Source organism: Festucalex cinctus, chromosome 2, assembly GCF_051991245.1.
Source record: "Festucalex cinctus isolate MCC-2025b chromosome 2, RoL_Fcin_1.0, whole genome shotgun sequence".
NCBI classification, from domain to species: domain Eukaryota; kingdom Metazoa; phylum Chordata; class Actinopteri; order Syngnathiformes; family Syngnathidae; genus Festucalex; species Festucalex cinctus.
In genome coordinates this window covers 24,144,041-24,166,603 of record NC_135412.1, presented here as the reverse complement: position 1 = coordinate 24,166,603, position 22,563 = coordinate 24,144,041, and the positions used below count along the sequence as shown (strand labels likewise).

General features: G+C 40.7%; 2 protein-coding genes across 16 annotated transcripts in view; both read left to right on the top strand.

Annotated features, from left to right (window-relative positions):
* Positions 1-7,365, top strand: part of LOC144014227 (uncharacterized) — a 62,007-nt gene extending 54,642 nt beyond the window's left edge. For 3 of the 6 annotated variants that reach the window (XR_013282433.1, XM_077513884.1, XM_077513888.1), the window contains 2 exons: positions 6,092-6,152; positions 6,564-7,365. The gene's annotated coding sequence lies outside the window, so the exon portion shown is untranslated. Of the gene's footprint in view, positions 1-1,320; positions 2,927-4,988; positions 5,010-6,091; positions 6,153-6,563 lie in introns of those variants that run through there. The other 3 variants (XM_077513887.1, XM_077513885.1, XM_077513886.1) reach the window with 3 other exon arrangements.
* Positions 7,366-8,358: 993 nt separating this feature from the next.
* Positions 8,359-22,563, top strand: part of LOC144014223 (membrane-associated guanylate kinase, WW and PDZ domain-containing protein 1-like) — a 139,060-nt gene continuing 124,855 nt past the window's right edge. For 8 of the 10 annotated variants that reach the window (XM_077513872.1, XM_077513870.1, XM_077513867.1 and 5 more), the window contains exon 1: positions 8,360-9,145. In XM_077513872.1, coding sequence (XP_077369998.1) covers positions 8,848-9,145 — 298 coding nt within the window. In that variant the 5' untranslated portion in view covers positions 8,360-8,847. Of the gene's footprint in view, positions 9,146-22,563 lie in introns of all 10 variants that reach the window. The other 2 variants (XM_077513877.1, XM_077513875.1) reach the window with 1 other exon arrangement.

Below are 22,563 nucleotides of genomic sequence, written 5' to 3'. Positions count from 1 at the left end.
ATTGTATTTTGGGGAGATTTATGCCTCTGCTAAGCTGTTATGAAATCCTCCCACACACATGGTTCTAAACATTTGTCACACTTCACATTTTTACTTTGAAAATGCAAAATTAAGTCTAAATAGACTCATAGTGTACTCTCGCAGCACACGTGGAGTGTGTTGGGAAATATTCTGCAAGTGATGCATGCGCTTCACTCGGACCACGTTTGAATCATGCTTATTTTGATATTCCCCAATCTTTGTAAAGTAACTGGAATACTGCAAAAGAAATTTTTGAAAAAAAAAATAAAAGTTTTTGTTTTTAAGCTATGATGTGTCCACTACAGAGGACATTTTTTAAAACTTAAATGCTCAGCTCAAATACAGTTAAAATAATTCAAACAATACTTTAATGTGTTCTTAAGAGTCTTATAGAACACATGCTAACAATATTTAAAGCCTAAACTTGTTCAATAAAAAGTGATACACTTTTCCTCTCCCCTAAAAAGTGCTTGCACTGAGGGAAGCCTCATCCCTACACATTTGGTATCATTGGAAAGCTCTGAATGTCCTCTCAGAGCACAAACGGAGTTAATTCAATCATATGAACTGGGTGGGAGATATTCAGGTTTGAAAAGGTCCACTACAGAGGACGAATTTCAATTGCTGGTAGTCAGTTGGATATAAGCGCAGCACGCTGTTCATGCAAACACAGACAAGGATATAGTTGTATTTTAAAATGACTTAACTACAATCACACTCTCGTTGTTTTCCTCTTCTTTGTTTTAAAACAACCTTTTTTTTCTGGTCGGACATAGAAGGAATTCAAATAGCAAGAAGACCCACATAATAACGAGGTAAACCTGGATTAAATAATGTCACGGTCACAAATGAAATCCCGCAATCGAGTACATCCGTCGTAATTGAACCGCAATGTAGCGAGGGACCACAGAATACCGTTGTAACGTCAAATGTGGTTACATATAACTTTTATGTAACCACATTTGATCGTTTTTTTTTTTTTTGCCGTGTCAATGAAGTCACACCAGCAGAATCAACAAGCCTGATCATCAACTGAGTACATCTTATATTATTTTTGTTCTCATTCCATCAGCAACAAGCTAATTGCTGTTTATTTTCAAACATGGAAAAACAGCTGTGCTGTTCTTGGAACTGAAATAATGTGATTGAGAACTAAAACTGTCAAAGCGGTTTGTTTAAAGTTGTTTCATCAAGCATGATAGCAAATGTTGTCTGAAGTAAGCTTGAATGTGAGCTCTCCTTATCTAACCCACAATTAGGGCCAATCTCACATTTGACATCTGACTTTTGACCCACAAGCTAAATAGATGCCAGCTCGCCATTTCCCACATTGCCGAGGGAGACCTTCACGTCACTCCTGTCTGGCCTTACACCCCTTGTGATGCAATTCTGTTGGTGGCCATGGGAAGAAAGTACAAGTCCAGGAAGAGAAATTGCTTGTCTCACATATTTTTTTTTTTGAAGAGCAACTAATGTTACCTTGGAGCTATTAGCATCAAGTGAAAGCTATGTCACCGCTATTTTCATTAGTGTTGTTCCGATACCATTTTTTGGCTCCCGATACCGATACCCAGCTTTGCAGTATCGGCCGATACCATACCGATACTTAAGGTTTTTTTTTTCCTCAACATGAAAAAGCTGTTGGTTCATTGGTTCAGAGCATTCAAGGGCCAATAGGATATATTAGATCGGCATGCAGTGAACATGTCACAGATCAGTGAATGTTGTGCACGAGCAAGACACAAGATGCTGCATCCAAAATCCTATATTAGAGTTGGCATTCATGGTATCGGCATATAACTTGTGAGTAGTCACTGATACCGATAGCACTGTTTTTATGCAGTATCGGCACCTCTGCCGATACCAGTATCGGTATCGGAACAACACTAATTTTCATGTCTTTGACTGTGGGATGAGATGTACATACAGGGATCCTGGCGTAAAACACTTCTAAGTGTTTTCTGTGGGAGGGAAATTAGAGTAGAGTGTACCGGCACTTATTTTTTTCCACTTAGAACACTGGGTGTGATGATGTCATATATGTAACTGCATCTGTTTTTTGTTGTTGTTGTTTTTTTAAGTTATCTGTCATAATAAGAGTGAAGTGAAGCAAAGCTGTTTTCAGGAAAATGGGACTTTAAGAAGACGTAATGGTTCTCAAACAAACAAATAAACCTCATTCCCACACCCACAAAATGTTCCATCACAGCTGGCAATACCAATAAAATGTGAAACATCTGTATGCAGCACTTATCTCGTGGTTGTACACAGACCGCACATTCTTCATATTTGAGACAATAGTTAGCTGATTCACTGTGGAACACGAATTAATGCTGCAACGTGTATGGCCAACAGGGGGCAGCATTGCATTTAAAAAGCGCTCATTCGTATGATTGAGCTCATTTAAAACACTTTGAAATTTAGTCTTTAAATCTTGTCATTTTATTTTCTTTCAGTAGTCATAAACTGAGAGCTACTTGGCTACTGATTACAACAGGGGCTATACACACTTCTGTACTGCATTGACTCAAAGTACCTTTAATCGGATATTTTTTTTTCTTTCTATTAATCATATTAATTTATGTGATGACACTGATCATGCTAATGATTTCTCACAATAATTAGGAAACAGATACATCTATCTATTGATCTATCTATATATCTAAGAGACCAACTTAACCTATCAATATATATAATTCAGCCTGCTGCATTCTGCAATGGAACCACATGGGGGAGGAAGAGGATAAGACAGGAATGGAAATACTGTACAGTAGTTGACTTGAAGCTTTGATAAAGTGATCATCAACAACATTATGCCCACAAGCACAATCATATTGAGATCAAATGTAGGAGCTATGATCAGAAATGTTGCCACTGCAGTGTTTAATGACTCTTACGGATAAACTACTAAATACCTATTGGACAGTGTCATAAAAAAAAAAAAAAAAAAAGGTCTAGTGTTACATTGTCACTCGGCGTAAAGCAAACATCCGTTGTGTTTCTTGTCATACAATACACTTGAACGTGTCGATATGAAAAGGAAGAAAGCGCATGTAGAATCTTTTTTTTATTTTTTTTTTTTTTTTTTTTTTTCAGTAACAGGGTTAGGTGTCACTTGTACTCTGGCGTGACGACCGGGGCCTCTCCCCACCGGGCTCGGTGTTCTGGTGTCCCGCCTTCTCCCCTGGTGCTTCCTCCTCTGCTTCCCCCCTCCCGCCGCTGTGCAAATCTCGCGCGGCTGGAGGTGGGGTGGGCACATCTTCCCTCTCTGCGCTGCTGCCCGGTGCCGGTTTCCGGGGGGGGGTGGGGGGTTCTCGCGGGGGGCCGGGTTCGCGGGGGGGGGTGGCGGCCGTCGGGGGGGGGCGGCTTGTTTGGGGGGGGGGTGGAGGTATGGGTGGGTGGGGGGTTGGGTGCTGGGGGTCGGGGTGTGTTCGGGGGTTTGGGGGTCGGGGGTGGTGGGGCCTGGGTCGTGGTGGATGGCGGGTTTGGGTGGGGTGCGGGGGGGTCGTGGGGGGATGGGGGCTGGGGACCGGTGGGGCGCTGTGGGGGCCCGCTGGGCCTCGTTCTGCGGCCTTGGGCTCGGGGGTGTGGGCCGGGGCTGGGGCGGGGGTGTTCCGGGTGTCTGGGTCGGCTCGCCGACCGGTGTCCGCTCGGGTGGCTTGGGGGTGGCCTTGGTGCTGCCGCGGCCTGGGGATTCCGGGGGGGGGGGGGGTGCTCGCTTTGCTGGACCGCGGTTGACGGCTTCTTTCTTTGGTGGTGGTCCTTATGCATGCCAGATCCGTCGCACCAGCATCTACTGAAACTCAACAGAAGTACCCTCTCCCTCCCACAGCCCCTTGAATCAGTTGGTGCTGGTGTCTGTGGTTCTCACTTTGCTTTATCTATCCTTCCCTCCTTCCTCTCTTTAGTTTTTCCTCTGGTCACTTGAGATCTTAATTTATTAGAAGTATGAGGTTTCTGGGGTTGGCATAAGACTCCGGTTTTGTAACCACGCAGGAGGGGTCTTGTTGGTACTGGACTTCACTTTGATGGATTGGATGTACTGGCTTCTATTGATCTCACTCTGCCTTATCGATCCTTCCCTCCTTCCTCTCTTTAGTTTTTCCTCTGGGCTCTTGAGATCTCGCTAAATTTGCTGGAATTTAGAGGCTTCCGGGGTTGGCGTAAGACTTTGATTTTGTAATCATGGGGAAGGCAGGAAGTGTTTGGTCGGTGCTGGATGTCACTTTGATTTACCTTTCTTTTCTCTTTATTTCTTTTTTTTTCTGACCTTTTCTCTGGTCTCCTGACCATTTAAATCTCACGACTCTGGCAAGATTCTGAAGTACCTGGTTAAGGCGAAGGGTAATGGGATATTTATAAGGTTTCAGGTGATTGAATGAGTATAAATTTATACGTATTTGCACGCACGCACACGCACGCACGCAAACGCACGCAAACGCACACACGCAAACGCACGCACGCAAACGCACGCAAACGCACGCAAACGCACGCACACATACACAAAAAAAAAAAAAAAGAAAAAAAAAAAAAGAAAAGAGCAATGATGACAAGACGTTGAATCGGTAAGACTACCGAATGAAAAAAAAAAAAAAGATAAAAAAAAAAAAAAAAAAAAAAAAAAAGCGCATGTAGAATCTAAGCACTTAGATAGACCGGCAAGGAAATTTATCATATGATATATAGATAATCCATGCAGGCGTGACAATAGGCTGTAGTGTGATTGTTTAATGCTGCACCTTTTATTTGCATTCTCTGGTCACCATCACCATGACAAATTGATATTACATTTAACTTGCTGGTTAATATTTGACTCTTCTGGATTGATTGTTGATTCTTGATTTGCTCACCAGATTACTGCCTCTTCCAAAACAGTTTGGGTTACACTGTGCTGAAGGCAGATTTTTACTATGGGCAGTGTGATCTCAACATTGAAAACTTGCTTTCTTTGATCTCTTTTTGGATAGCTCCCTTCAAAGGATGTACAGGTATGTAGGAAGACTAAAACGTAAGCAACTTATTGGAATGAATTGATGTCAGTCATACTGAATCAATGCAACCCAGTATCATCCCACATCTCATAAGGGCTTTCAATAGTTTCAGTTTTGTCGTCAATACATACATGAAGCTTCTCCGTAAACCTCCTCCGCCCTTCGGCCGTTAAAGTGCTTGAATAGCGACGATTTCGCCCGATAAATTTCTTTGTGTGTGGTGGTGTTTCCATACAGTCCGCCATGTTTTCTGCCATCCGCACATGAGTTAGAAAATGTCAACAAAGGATCCTCCTACAACCCCTAGCAAAAAGTATGGAATAAGCAGTCTTGGATGAGCACTCAGAAGTTTTATTCTATAGATCAAACTCAGATAAAAAGCATGAAACAAGTCGTAAGGTCATTCCAAAGTGCAACATCTTGGCTTTCAGAAACGCTAAAAGAAATGAAGAAAAAACATTGTGCTGATCAGTAAAGGTTACTTTTATAGCGCAGAGCAGGGAAATAAATATTGAATCGTGAAAAACAGACAAAGAAAAACCAATCAAAACACATCACTAATATTTAGTTGCACCACCTCTGGCTTTTATGACGGTTTGCAGTCTCTGAGGCATGGACTTGATGAGTGACAAACGGTATTCTTCATCAATCTGATGCCAACTGTCTTTGATTGCAGTTGCCAGATCATCTTTGCAGGTCGGAGCCTTGCTGGGGACCATTTTTTTCAATTTCCACCACAGGTTTTCAATTGGGTTGAGATCTTGGCTATTTGCAGACCATGACATTGACTGGATACGTCTTTCTCCAAGGAATGCTTTCACAGTTTTTGCTCTGTGGCATGATGCATTGTCAACTTGGAAAATTATTTCATCATCCCCAAACATTTTTTTCAATTGAAAGGATAAGAAAGCTGTCCAAAATGTCAATGTAAAATATTTAACCACGGCCATCTCCCCTGTGCCTTTGCCTGGCATGCAGCCCCATATCATCAAACTGTGGGAATTTTGACATTTTCTTTCGACAGTCCTTTGTAACAATTTTGTAATAATTTTTGATAATCTTGTCTTTGGTCTCAACAGACATCTCCGTTGTTGGAGCCATGATTCTTGCCAATCCACTTGGTCCAGCAACCCTCCCAAGGTGTGAAAACTGCACTGCTTTTAACTGCTGACTTAACGAGCAGTTGTCATTTGAGGCAGGTGCCCAATTAAGGAAAGGAAATTGACTGGGTGTGTCATTTTCTGCTCCAAATGGAGTGACTCCATATTTTTTTCCTCAGAATGGAATGATTCCATATTTATTTTCCTGCACTTGCTCTATAAAAGTAACATTTACTGACCAGCACAAAGTTTTTTCTTCATTTCTTTTAGTGTTTCTGAAAGCCAAGATGTTGCACTTTGGAATGACCTTACAACTGTTTCATGCTTTTTATCTCCGTTTGATCTACAGAATAAAACGTCTGCATGCTCATCCAAGACTGGTGATTCCATACTTTTTGCTAGGGGTTGTATATGAACAAGTAGTCATGGAAAATGATATTTTTTTTTCCAGACAACAGCAGTTGGAGCAGTGGGACAAGATGAAGAACAGAGCGACAACGTGTGGAAAACGGGCCGTTACCTGGCTGAGAAACGGGGCGTGATAGGGGGAGCCAACATGAAGTCAAATAGAAAACATCGCCGTGTACGTTGTGGTAACTACAGTATAAACATGGAGAAAGAAGCATGGTGATCATTCGCATGACAAACAATGAAGGTAAAAGTGGCACAGCTCGCGATGAACCACGCACGAGCCTCTCAGCACTTAACATTGAGATGAAATGGGATGGAAAGCATGCCTTTCATACATGCCTATCCGGGCCACTGCCCTCATACTGTAACAGTGGCAGAGCAGCCCCACTTTCTCAACTACAAGCTGAAACACTGAGAGGCTCTTTGTTTTCCATGCAGTGGCAACTGGCATGTGTTTCTCACCTGACCCTTGGGCTCATCTACAAACGAAACTTCTGATCACCACCAGTCACGGAAAAAACATCGTTATTATCACATTGCATTTGCTTTTTTCCAGACTTATAATCGTTATTGTGTATATGTCTTCAGTTACTTTACGTTCATGCACACATATATTCAGCATATCAATGACTCAATTGTGATAATCTCTATGAAGAATGTATACAAATTTTTACTCAGGCTGAAGTCTAGAGCTCTGCAATTAATCAAAATGTAATTATAATTTCAATTATTACACTCCACAATTACAAAATTAGCATAATCATAAAAAAGATTAATACTAATTTTGAGTTGTTGAAATTTATACAAATGTACCTTTTTTATTTATTTAAAATAACTAATTTAATAAATGTTTCATACAAAAGGAACTTGTATAATTAGTGTTTCAAAGAATTTTATTTGTCTTAGTAATTTTTGTTTGTAACATGTTCTTGCTTTGTACCAAAAAATAAATGATTGTCCTAATCGTGATTTCAATTACCAAAATAATCATAATTAATATTTTCTTCATTATCGGGCATCCCTAGGTTGAATGTTGGCAATGTAAGGTCTCAATTTAGATTTAGTAGTCCGAGTATGTACAGTAACTGTTTACAGTGGTTCTGAAACTTACAAAAAAAAAAAAAAAACATCTTAGCGCTCAAACTATCTCAATCATGACAAACATGAAATTACAATAATAAGCCCAAGTGTTCTTTAAAAAAGGGAGACATAAGCTTTATAACAAAAAAGTATATTTTATATTAATCAAATCCACTATAACATTATACGAGTTGAACGTTAGGCTCACGCTGTGCTACATTAAAAAAAAAAAAAAAAAGGTTCTTGCATGTTTCCTCTCAGCATGCCCCTGGAATTGACTAACAAATAATTCCAAGTTTATTTTGACAAAGTAAGGAGTAGAACGTTTTCAAATACAGGAAATAAGAAGTAAAAAGTCGCCAGAAAATCTAAAGACTCAAACACAAATACCTGAAATACAGTTAGAAATGTTAACTTTGAGCAATGATGATAAGACGTTGAATCGGTAAGACTACCGAATGAACAATTCTGAGCTCTCTCTAAAAGAGAGGGAAAAAAGAAACGTTAACTTTACTGTCCTAACACTTCCTGTGACATCCATTTTATGACTGATATTGAGTTTGATCCTGCAACCTCCACTCTCCATCAGCCTACAATCCTACATGTCCATTATTTATGAATAGAAAGTAAAAGCTCTTGCAGTAGTCGGGTTGATTGTCACTCAGTGGCGTAAAGCAAACGTCTGGAAGTTGGTGGGAGGGGCGTTGGCAGCCAAGGAGGCGGACACTCATGCGCCTCTCTGTCCACTCATCCTGCTTGCCTGGCGCACGAGCAGATGGGATTTGCTACCTTGTGCTACCTGCTTAAAGGCGCCGCCGGTGAATCTTCGACCAGCTGTCCTGCTTAAGAACAACTCATTTTCACATGTTAAATTGAACAAATACATATATGCAGAGTGGATGGGGAAATAGTCAAAAACGTGGAGGATGCAGGAAGAGCAGAGACGATCCGAGAGCGGATTAGATGCCACTGCTGTTAATCAGAGCGTGTTTGTTTGTCCAAGAAGCGGAAACAACAACAACAGAGGGACAACAAATGGGCTTGAAGCGCCGGGATGGCAGCGTGCACTTGGAGCAGCGTGGCTTGGTTCAGGACGCGCGTCAAAAAAGTGCTCGCCTCCAACTTGGGATGACGCACCAACATTGTGAACTTTTCCAAGTGTCGGAAGTACCTCCGGGCTATGCATCGACTCGCTTGCAGCTCTCTCGGCGCCACTGCGGGATTTAACTCGGATCCGAGTCACCATGTCCAAAGTCATCCAAAAGAAGAACCACTGGATCACCAAAGTGAACGAGTGCGTCATCGTGCGGGACGCGTGCGGCGAGCTGAACGTGGAGCTGCTCGGCGGGGCCGAACGCGGACAGTTTGCCTACGTCGGACACGTCCGAGAGGATGCGGTCCTTTACCAGGGCGGTAAAATCAAAGAGGGGGAGCTCATACTGGAGGTTGAGGGGCTGCCTGTGTCCGGATTACCCCTCTATGACATTTTAGCCGTGATCACGTGCACGAAAGGGCCCATCATCTTGAAGACTGTGCGTCAAGGTAGGATATCTATCTATCTATCTATCTATTCATCCATCCATCCTAATCTAGTCTGATGAAACTATGTTTACGCTTTTTGGGAAACTGGTTAAGCTTTTTGGCTGCAATTCAAAAGATTTTGTTTGGCTCATCATAAAAAGAACACCATCCCAACAGTGAAGCATAGTGGTGGGAACATCATAATTTGGGGCTGTCTTAAATTGGAATCAGGGCCTTTTGACATGGTGGATGGAATTGTGAAAAGTTCCAAATAGCTCTCGGTGTTGGCAAAAAAAACAAAACAAAAAACGAAAAGGCTTCTCTACTCGGACATCTGAAGTTTATTGTTCATTCCACAGCACCTCAGAAGTCCCACGTTAAACATGAAGTGACAGCTTGTTTGTCAACCACACGCAGGGTCACACACAAGGCCAAAAGGGCAGACTAGTTATAAAGCTCAACTCCCAAAACACACGAGATGTGTGTCAACCAAATACGCACACTTGTAACAATATTGAGTTATTTTTTGTCCGGTTGGCAACGCCGGATGTTGCTGTTCTTTGTTTTGTCAATTTGTGTTGATGGGAAGTGAGCGCAGGCGCTGTTATTTGTTTGCCAGGCCCCTCTTGTGGGCAGCTTGCGTGGCTGCTCGCGTGCCGGATGACCCTTCATCGCTCACGGTCTGCTGCATCCGCATCTGTCTTCGAGACGGCAATGCAAACTTCAGCTGTTTGTTTCCTCTGCCTCTTTGGCCAATTGTGTCTTTTTGTCAACAACTCTATCCAAACGTGGATGTTCCGTGTTGATGAAATTTGGAAATGAAGCATTTGTGCTGTGTTCCCACCCAAGACCCTCGTTCAACACGCCAGCACAACATCTGATAAAGCTTGCGGTCTCTCCGGGGAAATCATTAACAAGGTTACATAAGAGTTTCAGGTTAGTTTCGACTGTACTGTCCGTCCATTAGTGAACTAAAAGTCGTGGCCCCTGGGAAAACGGCTGAGCATCATGTCTGCGTTGCTTCTGACAAATAGTGTTCATTTTGTCTGCCATTCTAAAATTTAGTCTCAGTTTTAGTCCAGTTTCAGTCACATTTGTTAGTTTTTATAACAGTCAGTCAACCTCATCATAAATCGTGCATTTTAGTCTTTATTTTAGTCCAAGAAAACCTCATTTTATTTGTCTAGTTTTAGTCAACAAAAATTGTTTTAGTCAGGACAACCATTTTACCACTATATTTTTTTTGTCAGCAGATTATATTGAACCTTTTCGGATCTAAAACTATTTCACAATTCACATCAAATTTTCTCATCTTTTTGATGAAAAACAACTTGACACACAATTACAGTGGCTACTATGGCTCCATGCTATGAGCAAGTAAGTTAGCCAGCATTCGTTAGCAGTCGCATTAATGTTATTGTTGGAACGTTATAGCTGTTGGATTAATGTTATATTATAACGATAATTTACTTTTTTTTTTTTTTTTTTTTACTTTTAACCGTGAATCCACCTCCTATCCATCCCATGTGTTTGTGCTTTGTGTCACATGACAGACGTGACAAGATTTGACAAAAAAAAAATCACATCATTTTCCTCTCGTTTTTGTTCATGAACTAAAATGTCCATAGATTTTAGTCCAGTTTTTAAGGGACACAAATTCAGACTGATTTAGTCCCAGTTATTGTTTATTAATGAGGATTTTAGTCTAGTCTAGTCTAGTTTTAGTCCGGTGAAAACTGTGTGTTGACGAAATTATTTTGGTTTAGTTCTTGTCGACGAAATTAACACTACTGCCAAAGAACTTGGTTTTTGGATCAGAGATCAGACTGGTCGTACTTTAGATGAGCAAAGACGTTATCAACATTTTGAAATCATCCCTGAAAGTGCAGACTTGGAGCATTTCCCGATCCCTCCTTGTGGCGTTGTCATTAGCGTCGCGCATGAATCAGCAGATTGTTCCGCTCTCTCATTAGAGGAGCGAAATGTTCTTCGACTCGCGTCTCGTTTGCAGCCTCACAACTCTTCCGTTGTGCCTAATTGTGCACTGGAAGCCGTTTTGTGTTCCATGATCCGTGATATCCCAGACCTGATGAGCGCTTGCGGGGCTCTCCGTCCCCTTTTTCAGTCCGCGGGGCTGTGGCTCGTATTACGTGGGCTTCATCAACCTTTGCCAACGTGAGAAAAAATGGTTGAAGGGTGGGTGGGAGCCCTGCAGGTGTGCTCCCGCAGATGGAATGCAGGAAGGAAAGTACCTGAATGGAGCGGTGGAGATTTCCATGGGATCGGCTGCAATGTTACCCTCGTATCAGTTTCTATGTCTGGACTTTAATTTCTCTTTCTGTAAACAACACTTGACATTGAGAAGGAATCGATAGAATTCCAAACATTTGTTGTCACGGAGGGACTGACGACATTGCTTTTGTTCAATTTTGCTTTTCAATCCAACTTTCTATAATGGTTTGCAACCTGCAGCTTTCGAGCCACATGTGGCTCTTTAGTCCCTGTCCTGTGGGCTCCCTGTGGATCGCTAAAAAAAAAAAATTAGAAAAAAAAAATTAGTAGAAATAGTATTTTTTTAATATAAATTAATCTATATATTTTTTGATAAAATATTGTTAAAATGAATTAATGATTGAGATAAAATTATAATAAAACATTTAAAACAAAAGTCAGAGTCCAAATTTATAAGTTGTCAGAAAAGGGATGAAAGGAAGATGGAAAAGTTTTTTTTTTTTTTTTTTTTAAATTACTTAAAAATGTCCCCTGCGACCCTTGTGAGGAATAAGCCGTCAAGAAAATGGATGGATTGATGGATGGATAAAAATGTCCACAATAGAAGAGGAAAATCAGAAAATTACCATAAAATGTCCATGAAATTGCCCAACAGTCAGAAAATGTATTTTTATTAAAAAGACAGAAAAGAAAATATTGAAACAGTAACTGTTAAAAGTAAAGAAAAAAGAATACATTCTGAAAATTATCATAAAATATCCATAACATTTCAACAAAAGTAATAAAATAAAAAAAATAAGAGATTTGATAGAAAAGCAGAAAAGTCTGAAAAGTCAGAAAATGTATGAAAAATAGTCTGGGGGAAAAAAAAAGATCCAAAAATGGAAGATTAAAGTTAGAAAAAAATGAAACTCTACATATTTGATGGTGCAAAATTTCTGTTATGGTGCAGTTGAAATTAGCACTGTCTTGGGCCCTCAGTACATTAAAAATACTGTTTTCCTTCATCACAATCTTCAAATGTTTTGTGCCTTTTTTTTGGTCATTTATTTGGCCAAAAATGTCTCTTTTGACAGTAAAGCTGGCCAACCTCTGGCCTATAGAGTGTGTGTTGTTTACACATAGCATTTGTGGTTGGTTTTCTGGTACCTTCAGATACTTTTGGACTTTGACCTACCAGCATAACTCTTTTATCATCGGCTGAATCCCTTCAAAGAGTTCAAAGGTTCATTTGATACTTTCGGCTTGAATCAGACTATGTTGGTGTGCTGAAGCTTGTACTGTACTTTGGAATAAATGTTCTAAAATTGGAATTGCTGTCTTTAGGCTAAAAAAGTGTGTCCACCAAACATGCCTGCCAACTGCAGTGAAATGAAGTGAAATGTACACCGCGGGTGCAGCATAATGTACTGTAGTTGGTCCCTGTCATTCTCATTGGGGACAGGTGGGGGCCATACTGCAGGGGTTCTCATAGTTTGGAATTGGAATTTTTCATCATACTCAAAGTTTGTTTTTATTTCATTTTTACTTTTGTTTTTTAAATTCTGTTGGTTTTAATCTGGTTTCAGAGCAGCTCTGTTAGTTTTAATTTCTTGTGTGTGTGAGAAATGTATTCGTTTTACTTGGGTCTATGGCACACTATCTAAAGCCAACAGCCTCAAACCTGGGTGTCAAAATGGACAGTGACCTTAAACTAGACCGGCAAATTGCCGCTGTTGTCAAATCCAGCTTTTTTCATCTTAGGCAGCTGGCTAAGGTCAAAAATCTTTTATCCCAGCAGCACTTAGAAATGGTAATCCAGGCCTTTGTTACATCTCGGCTGGATTACTGTAATGCACTTTATTTTGGAATCAGCCAGTCCTCCCTGCAGCGTCTCCAGCTTGTCCAGAATGCCGCTGCTCGTCTCCTTACTGGTGCCCGTAAGAGGGAACACATAACCCCTATCCTGGCCTCTCTTCACTGGCTGCCCGTGAAATTTAGAGTCCACTTTAAGATTCTTCTATTTGTTTTCAAATCTCTCAATGGTCTTGCCCCACCTTATCTCGCTGAGCTCTTGCACGACTACACACCTGCCCGGTGCCTCAGGTCAGCAAGACCAGACAAAATTGGAGGTACCGAGGACAAAGCGGAGGATTAGAGGAGATCGAGCCTTTCCTGTTGCCGGTGCCTCCCTTTGGAACGACCTTCCACTAAATATTAGGCAATCCCCCTCTTTATCCTCTCTTAAAACACATCTGGATTCTTTTGCTTTTGACGCACCATGAGACTTGTTTTTGGTGTTTTGTGGTGTGTATGAATTTGATGTTTGATGTTTACAAACGCTCACGCGCTGCCACCGAGGGGCGAAAAAATGTCCGACATACCAGAGGATGAGGATGCCGAAATGGACCTCAACATCAAACATCAAATGTGCATTTATTTATTTATTTATTTATTTATTTATTTATTTATTTATTTATGTATTTGTTTATTTATTCACTCACTCGCGTACTTCTTATTAATTTACGGATGTAAAATTTACGCACTTCAAAATGTTTGCTTTGTTCTTGTTCTGTTACCTTATTCTTGACTGCACAACCAATTTATGTTTCATGTACAGTACTTTGTATACAGCAATGCCTGTTCTTAAAGCGCTTTATAAATAAAGTTGAGTTGAGTTGTTTTTATTACTTTTAGTATTAATTTTAGTTTTTTTGTGTTTTTTTTCAATGGGGAGTAATAATTCTAAAGTCAATTCCAATTCTTAAACAGCTAATACTTGTATTCCTTCCTCTGTAGCTACAGATGTAAAGCAACACTGAAATAAATATATTCCAAAATGGAACATGGAAGCTCATGTTTGATATTAAATGACAAAGACAAAATGAAAGACAATTTTGCTATATTTATTTTGTTAAAAAAAAGTGTTGTTTTTTTCCAATTTTAGTTTTTAAGTATTTGGTTATTTTTTTGTTAAGTAACCTTGCCATACTACACTGAGAACACCTGATATTGTCTGATTGTGCAAGCTAGTTAGAGTCAGGAATGACATCCGTTCATAAAAACATATGCCAAAATGTCATCCACGCAAATGTGACCATGAATAGGCAACAACTGTGAAAAAGAACAAAAAAAAAAAAAAGAAGAAGCAAGAAAAAGTAAAGGGTTTGAACCCAACCTATGATTGATGTTTTCATGCTTTTGTTGCTATAGTGTAATGTTGACACGTGGTAGGCAACTTGGTCATTTCAGTACAAGAAACTTCATCACAGCGAGTAAGACATGAGCTAATTATCTCAGGCTCTTCATCAAATGCGACCAAATGCTTTTGACAGCCCGTTGTCGTTGTAATAGGTTATGATGATGCAGTTTGATGTCTTACAATCCAGGTTCCAATCCCCTTTGGTTCAATAAATATAATCTGACATGCACTTAGATCAAGTGTATTAGATAAATAGTCAACTACATTTAATTGTTTGTGACAGTCAAATGTTAGTGTTTGTCCTTAATGGATCAAACAAACGCTCACGCGCTGCCACCGAGGGGCAAAAAAGCATCCGACATACCAGAGGATAAGGATGCCGAAATGGACCGTGCATTTTGTGAATGTGCATGCAATGTGTGAAATAAAATGCATATAATGACAAATCTGTAGTTCTAACGTCACTGTGGCAGAAGAATACTGCTAATCTCTTGAGGGATACCTTTGTTACTTTACAAGCTTGCAGTTGCCTCTACCCTAGTTTTATCGTTTCTTATTTTGTCAACTTTTGTCCACAATAGTGTTCTTTAGAAGCTGGCTTAAGTGGATTCATCGAGCTACGTACCTTGTGAGTGGCTGCTCGCCAGCTTGATTAGTCATTGCACTTGTCAATAGAAATTCAAATTCATCATATATTTTTTTTTCATTCAGTCACATTTAAAGGAGTCAAGTTAGTGTACTTAAGTTGGGGTGCTTTTTGTCTTTGAAAACGCCGCCACATTAACCTGGAAATTGCCAGATTGTTTTTGTGATTCACTCAAGGGAGTTCTCCACAAAATCAATCTGGGACCGCTCCACGGTGATTTGCTCGGGAAAGGCGGGACAAGCTGTACAATACTTGGAGCTGACTGGACGATGCGGCATCCTCTAACTTTCGTTTTGACCAATCGTGGCCATGGATGAAAATGTCTTCTTCATTCTCGTCGAGGGGAGGGGGGGGAGCACAATCATCTTTACTAGCTAAAAATGCACGAAGCGCCTCTCACTGTTCAACATTCAACGAGGAAACGGTGAGTAATTCTGCAAGAACTGAATTAATTGACCTTCCGGTAAACCACGCCCACATGACCTGGTAAACCAATCAAGAAGCAAGACGTCATGTCTGCGACGACACGTGCGTTTTGCTGCGGACAAACAAAAGCAATCCAGCTCCCGGTAGTGAATTGCATGGTTGTCCAAAGCCAAGAAAAAAAACACACAATAAAATGGTTAAATGCTGTAGTCACCTCTTGTGTAAGAGTGATAGCCGTTATCCCGATCGACTAACCGGCATCCTGCTGTAGTCACGGCTTGTGTAAGAGAGACACGAGAGTGACACTGTCCGGTTTATTCCCTTCCCTAAACCCTCAAACAACTACGAAAAATGTCTGTGCTGGATCAAACTTCGTGGAAGACCACACACATGACCAGTTGAATCCCTCCAAAATAACCAGAAACCACGTCTACATGAAGGTAATGTTCTCCCTTGTTGTTTTTAGCCAAAAGCTAACGATAGCTCCGGGTAGCTAACCGTCCACATGTTTGTTGACTTACTAATATGCCAACAAAACATTGAAACTATGAGGTAATATAAATTCATTCTTACCCTGCTTGACAGGAATAATGTCCCAAAACTTTGGTTTTGCCGACAATCGGTCGAAGTGAGTGAGGAGACTGTCTTTTCCTGACTTCTGAAGCAGCAAGACAGCGATGCGTATTTCCTTTGGTTTTGGGGCGAAATTGCATGGTGAGGGAGTGAAGATAGCCTTCACTCCAAAATTGAAAGTCCCCTTTGTTTGCTTCGAAGAGAAATATCGGTGTCCTGAAACTACCTGACTGAGAAATCACAAGGAAGATCTGATAACTTTGCCATAGAGTGCATGCTGTTTCGCTAATCTTGTGCGAATAATGTCGGAGCCAGGTGCGTGTCGCGTAATGTGGGTGGGGAAGGGCGTGCCACCGTAAGGTCAATTGCAGCGTCCATTCGTCCATGTTAGGTTAATTTGTTTCGTCACAGCTGCATGTCCCGCCCCAAAGACAATGTCGCTCTGTGATTGGTCCAAACTACTGGTTTGTGAACGCACAAATACCGCGAGAATTCATCTTTCAGAGCAAGGTTACTGTCACATGAGCAGATGAACAATCCGGGCCGGGTAGTTTGAACTCTTAACTAGCAGTCAACCTCAAGTGTTGCGCGAATGGCTTGTGCAGTTTCCAGCGTGGTTGTTAACAAAGTATTAGTTGATGACAAGCGCTCACCAATATACATTCGGCTTGATTGCTCGGCCACTTGGGAATTGTACTACTGTATATATTTAGACAAAATAGGTGGCGCGTGTGCATCTCAGCATCTCAGACGCACTGTGAGAATGTGAGAGAATTTCAGAGTGACACAGATGTTCTGTGATGTTCTTCTTCCAGAACGCGAGTATCTCACTTTTTAAGTTGGAGCCATTTGTCCAACTTGATTATGTACAAGTGATGGCGTTAGCGTGAACTTGAAAGGCTTGTCGAATCCTTGACGTTCGTCGTGTTCCGTCGCTGCTTCCCTTCCTTCCTCTTGATAGGAAGCGCTTCCTTCCTTTTTGCCTTTCTATCTTGAACTCATATAGACGCTTTACCTTCTCTTTTTATGTGCCCATAAAGGAATACGCTGGGCGATATCACAGAGTCCCGCTGCCTTATAATCATTGCCCTTTAAAAGGCTTTTGACATATCATCTTTAAAGATCTGTAATTTAGTGTGAGGAGTGGCATTTGGTGATTTATTAGATATACGTTGCCAAATGTTATTATGCCATGTGTTTCCTAGCATAAAAGCATATCTTCTTCTTTAACCTTAAGACCTTTAAAACATGCTGGTGACGTTAATGACATTATACAGTAGACTGGTTCTTAAAAACTTGTGAGAGTTTGATATTTTATGGGGTGGTCTGTCACACGGGCAATCGAGCGCCGACCAGCGAGTTGTGTTATCGTGGGGATAAATTGACATTTAAGCTGTTCTCCTCCTCGTTTCACACATCTGGAAAGGATTACACACCCCTACACGCACATGAATCACTTCAATTTAAGGGCTCTTTCTTTGCTTGTGCAATTTATTTTGGCGCTAATTACACTTTTTTTTTTCCAGTTGTAATTATAATATAGTGTTGGCCAAATGCTCAAATTTTTCAGTTGTCCTGTGTCATCAAGATGGATTTTCGAGGCTTTCTAATTGACAGGAAGTATTTCTGATGATAAAATACTGTCAAGTGCGGTTAAAATATTTCTCTGTAAAATGAGTTGAGTAGAAAGGTTAGTGGATGATGCTTAGAGGATTTCTGTGCTGATCTCTCTCTCCTCATATCTTGTGTCAATCTGTCGAGATTCAGGTTGCTCATAAGCCCTTGAGAGGCCGACCTGATCCAGTCCCGCTCTACGAGCGCATAAAACGCTTTATGTACGTACGATCGTCTGACATCCTGACACTAATGTCGTCCTCGCCGCTCTAATCGGAAAGCATGCTTCTTATGCGCGAGGCGGAAGCACCAATTTTAGGGAAACATTGATGTCATTTCAGAAAAGTATTACATTCTTGTAATAAAGTGGAGTGAATACAGTTTAAAATATTGTAACAAATGGTGAAAAGACGCACATTGGAAAGCGTCACACTTAGTTGTGATTTTGATTTGTGAGGATTATTCTGATTTCAAAATGTGATCGAATTGTCGTTTGACTACGATAACAATCTGCCTGGTTTGTATGTTAGTCACAGGCAAACGCACTACAATATGCCGTTTGTTTTCATCTGGTAAAGGAAGCGTTACGTTGTGGAAATGTTTGGAATTGTCAGTTGTCCGTCCTTGTTCTTCTTCTTTGTTGTCCCGTGACAGTTGGCAAATGAGCCTATTGGCTCCTTACTACCACGGCAAGGGAACCAATCTGAATGTATTGATTTGTTTAAATAAGGACAATATGCCATACTTGTGAAGAGACGAAATTCATTCAATGATTTGACTTTTGGACCTCATCACCTGTACTGAATGTTGTGTTGATCAAAGTCAGTAGTTAAGAAATTAAATCAAATCAAACATTTATGTGGGGGCGGAATCACTACTGGATTATTTTGTCAAATCATTAAAGGAATAGTTCAGATTATTTGACATGAATCTCTATTTCTCCCTCACCTCCAGTGTGTGCGATCAGTACTGACTTACCCCTGACAGCGTTCTGTGACACGAGTTCTGGTCCGGTGTTCGACGAGAAGAAAATAGTCCAGCAAGTTGGCTGGGGTCACCTAAATAAAGCGTTTTTCTTCTAAAAACAGTTTGTGTTCAAAAGAGTGATACATTTGCATCACAAAACTTCCTCCTGAAAAAAAGTCAGACTGCATTACCGCCAGGCACTACTTTTCTGTTCGTTCGTATCACTGCGCGGCGCCCTGTAGACAGTTGATAGACGCGCAGCAGACAGCTGATAGTCGCGCCTTCCGCCTTCGAAAAGACAGACAACTTGTAGATTAGTGCGCGTCTGTCAGCTGTATGTATCCTCTCGATCAACACCGGACCTGATCGCGCATACTGGAGGTGAGGATGAAATAGAGATTCACGTAAAAAAAAATCCAAACTATCCCTTTAAGCAAATGGTAAAAAAAAAAAAAAAAAAAAGTTAATTGGTTGCCTTTTTTTTTTTTTTTTTTTTTTTGTAATTGTGTAGCATTCCTTAGTTAATGCAAGTGTCTTTGAGGACAGTGATTTCCAAAGAAACAAGAGAGGGAATTGGGCATTATGACATAATTGATACAATAGCCATAAAAAAAAAAGGCAACCATATAAATTCAGTGTCAAAATTAATTAATGAATTGACAAATAATTATCATGTTATTCAACAACTATTTTCGTAATTGAGTAATCGTTTGGTGCCATTTTTTTTATTTAAAGTTGTCCAAATCGTCTGATTTCAGCATATTAATAGTAATTGGTCACTGATTTCAGTCGTCCTTCATGAAAGAAGAAAGATTATCTTCTATGTTTAATCCAAATAAGACATTTGCAAACATCTGCTTTTACTTTGGAAAACAATAACTGAACCGGTAACATAGTACAACCCCGAAAACCCCCACCCCCTTTTTTTTAAATCACTATATACAAATACAAAGTATGAAATAACAACCAATCACTGGTTAATAAACGGTCATCAGGGAAAAAATATTGTTGTTTTTAAATACACTTTAATACAAAATTAAAATGAATCTGATTAGTCGAGTAATTAATGGAATAATTGAAATATTAACCGATTCTAAAAATATTCGATAGTGACAGCACTAATATCTTGTCGTTATTATTGATGAAGTGAATTGTCATAAGTTAACCAATCAACAACAATAACTCATCAGAGAGAGGATCTCTTATCTCCATGTCTCATCTAAAAGCAACCACATGGTGGAACCAAAAGTTAGCACTAGCGGCAACAGTCTTGGGTCTCACTCTCAGGATCGTCAACCTTGTGAAAGGCGAAAGGGGGCCAACATCGCGCCACCGGATGGACAGGTGTTTGAAAATGGCTGGACGCTGCTGCTGACCACAAACATCCTGACTTCCAAACGCCCTCCCCGGCCGGATCTTCGCTTGTAAACGTCCGTCTGTCTTTGTTAGCTGGACAGTGCAAAGATGTCAGGGCTTATTTGTCATTTTGTGTACATAGTGGCTGCGCTTCCTGTGCAAATCTCTGCCCAGGTCTTGTTTTCCATTTTCTCTTGTGAGACTTGAGCTTGCCACGTGTACAGTCGTTCTGCATTGTTTTCCTCCAAAAGCAAATCCGGGTGTGGAAAGCGTCATGTTTGTAAATACTCTACATTTGATGACATTTGATTTTCCCATAGCAGTTTGTGTGTGGGGGGGGCCTATAGCTAGGCTGAAGGAAATGTATTCTCCTTACCTGTCGGCTTTGCTTCGAGTTGTATCGTGCTGTGCTGTTTCTTCAAATTGGATGTGGAGTAGTACAACGTTTGCAACACACTGACAGGGTTTTGTAATCTTTACTGGACAAAAATGCAAAGTAATGGTTGTATTTCCAATGTCTGCTTCTTCCATTGTTTACGTCGTGAAGAGGTAGAAAGTGTCTATCGTTTTGGCCATACTCATGGCGCTCGCCGCTCACACGTGTTGGTACACGTGACCCGGCGCCTCGTCATCCGCTGAGAAAACGCGACATGCGATGTGACGTCACTCCCAAATGCAAGAGAAACATTTTCTCCTGGAAATTATCTTCGAAAAGGACAACAAAATTCTGCATTCTGCATACATTACGAGGTCATAAAAAAATAGTAACGTATCGCCACTTAGAAAAGTAACTTTAATCAGATTACTGGTTTGGAAAAATGAACGCGTCAGATTAAAATAACGCGTTACAGTGATACTTCTACTTACGAACGTCCCTTCATACGAAATTTTCAAGTTACGAAACTCCTCAACAGGAAAATATTGCCTCTTGCTACGAATGAAATTTCAGGATACGAAAGGTAAAAAGACAGTATTCGGCTGCTACTCGCATCTCCCAGAGTTTCCTGAACGCAACATACTTACAGCTGCTCTGTCATTGGCTATTACCTTAGCATACTGCGTGTAAATAGATGTATCTATGTAGCGTCCTCATCATTCGCCCCTCGGGCCATGAGGTGTTCAGATAGTTTGACGTAAATGTATTCACTAACGGTCAACGCATTTGTGCAAAAATTCAAACAATTGGTGATTGATGAAGGCGACGTTGCACAGTAAGTTTTTAATTGCGATGAGACGGGCCTTTTTTGGAAAAAGATGCCTCGCCGTACCTGAAGTTTTGGGATTTGTTGAAAAGAATCAGCCAGAAAAAGTGTTCACCAGTCGAAATGATGTTTGCCTTGGACATTTTTTAAGGTTTGTTAAAGGGCAAAAAATTACGAGGACAGCAATTAAAAAGTTAAATGACCATCATTTTTATTCTTTACTCTATTCTTTGTTTTTTACATTATGCACAACTCTCATTTATTGTGCAATAATCTAATTGTAATTTGTTACATGTTTTGATGCATTTTTATGCTTTATAAAACATTTATGTCTGAATTTTGGGAGGCTTGGAACGGATTAGCCATTTTACATGTAAATTGCTGTTCGTTTTACGATGTTTTTCATTATACGACGGCGGGTCTGGAACGGATTAAATTCATAAGTCGAGGTACCACTGCACTTAGTAACGCGTTAGTGACAACACTGCGTATGAGTGTGTGTGTGTGTGTGTGTGTGTGTGTGTGTGTGTGCACGTATTGGCGAATGTGCTTGTTCAAAGAGTGTCATGTTTTGGTTTTGTGGGGGTGGGTTTTTGTTGTCTTTTGGTGTTTTTGGTCGTTTGTCATGTGTTTCTTGTTTCTTTCCTTGTCCCGTTATGTCAAACCACGTCCACCTGAGTGTGTCTTCCCTTCCCAGTGTATCCACCAATCAGCTTCCCTTGCCACTTGTGTCTTGCCCAGCTGTGTCTAGTCATTGTCATTAGCGTGTGTGTATTTAGTCACCTGTTTTTCGTTCGGTTCTTGTGGAGTCATTGTGCTTGTAGTATCTGTTGTGCCTGTTCATGTTCATGTCCCTGTTTTCCTTGCCATGCCTTGTTTTTGGTTTTTGATCTTGTTAATTTTTTCATAGTACCTTGTTTATAGTTTTTGTTAATTAAATCCCCTTTTTTTACCTGCATCCCTGCCTTGCCCTGTTTTTTGTTGCCCCCTGCATTTGGGTCCTGCCTCCAACACCCCCACTCCCGTGACAAAGAGAAGATTTGACAATAGGTGTTTTACTAAAATAGCAGTACACCTCATGAGTTACAGTGCATTTCCCGTGATTACCAATTTATTCCTTCACTGCGGGCAAAATGGCGGACGAGGAGCCAAAATGGCGGACCGGGCGCAACCACCTTTGGTCGATTGCGCCTTAAGTCGAGGACTCCCTTTCAACGTACTTTTTCGGAACAAAAGCTCTGTC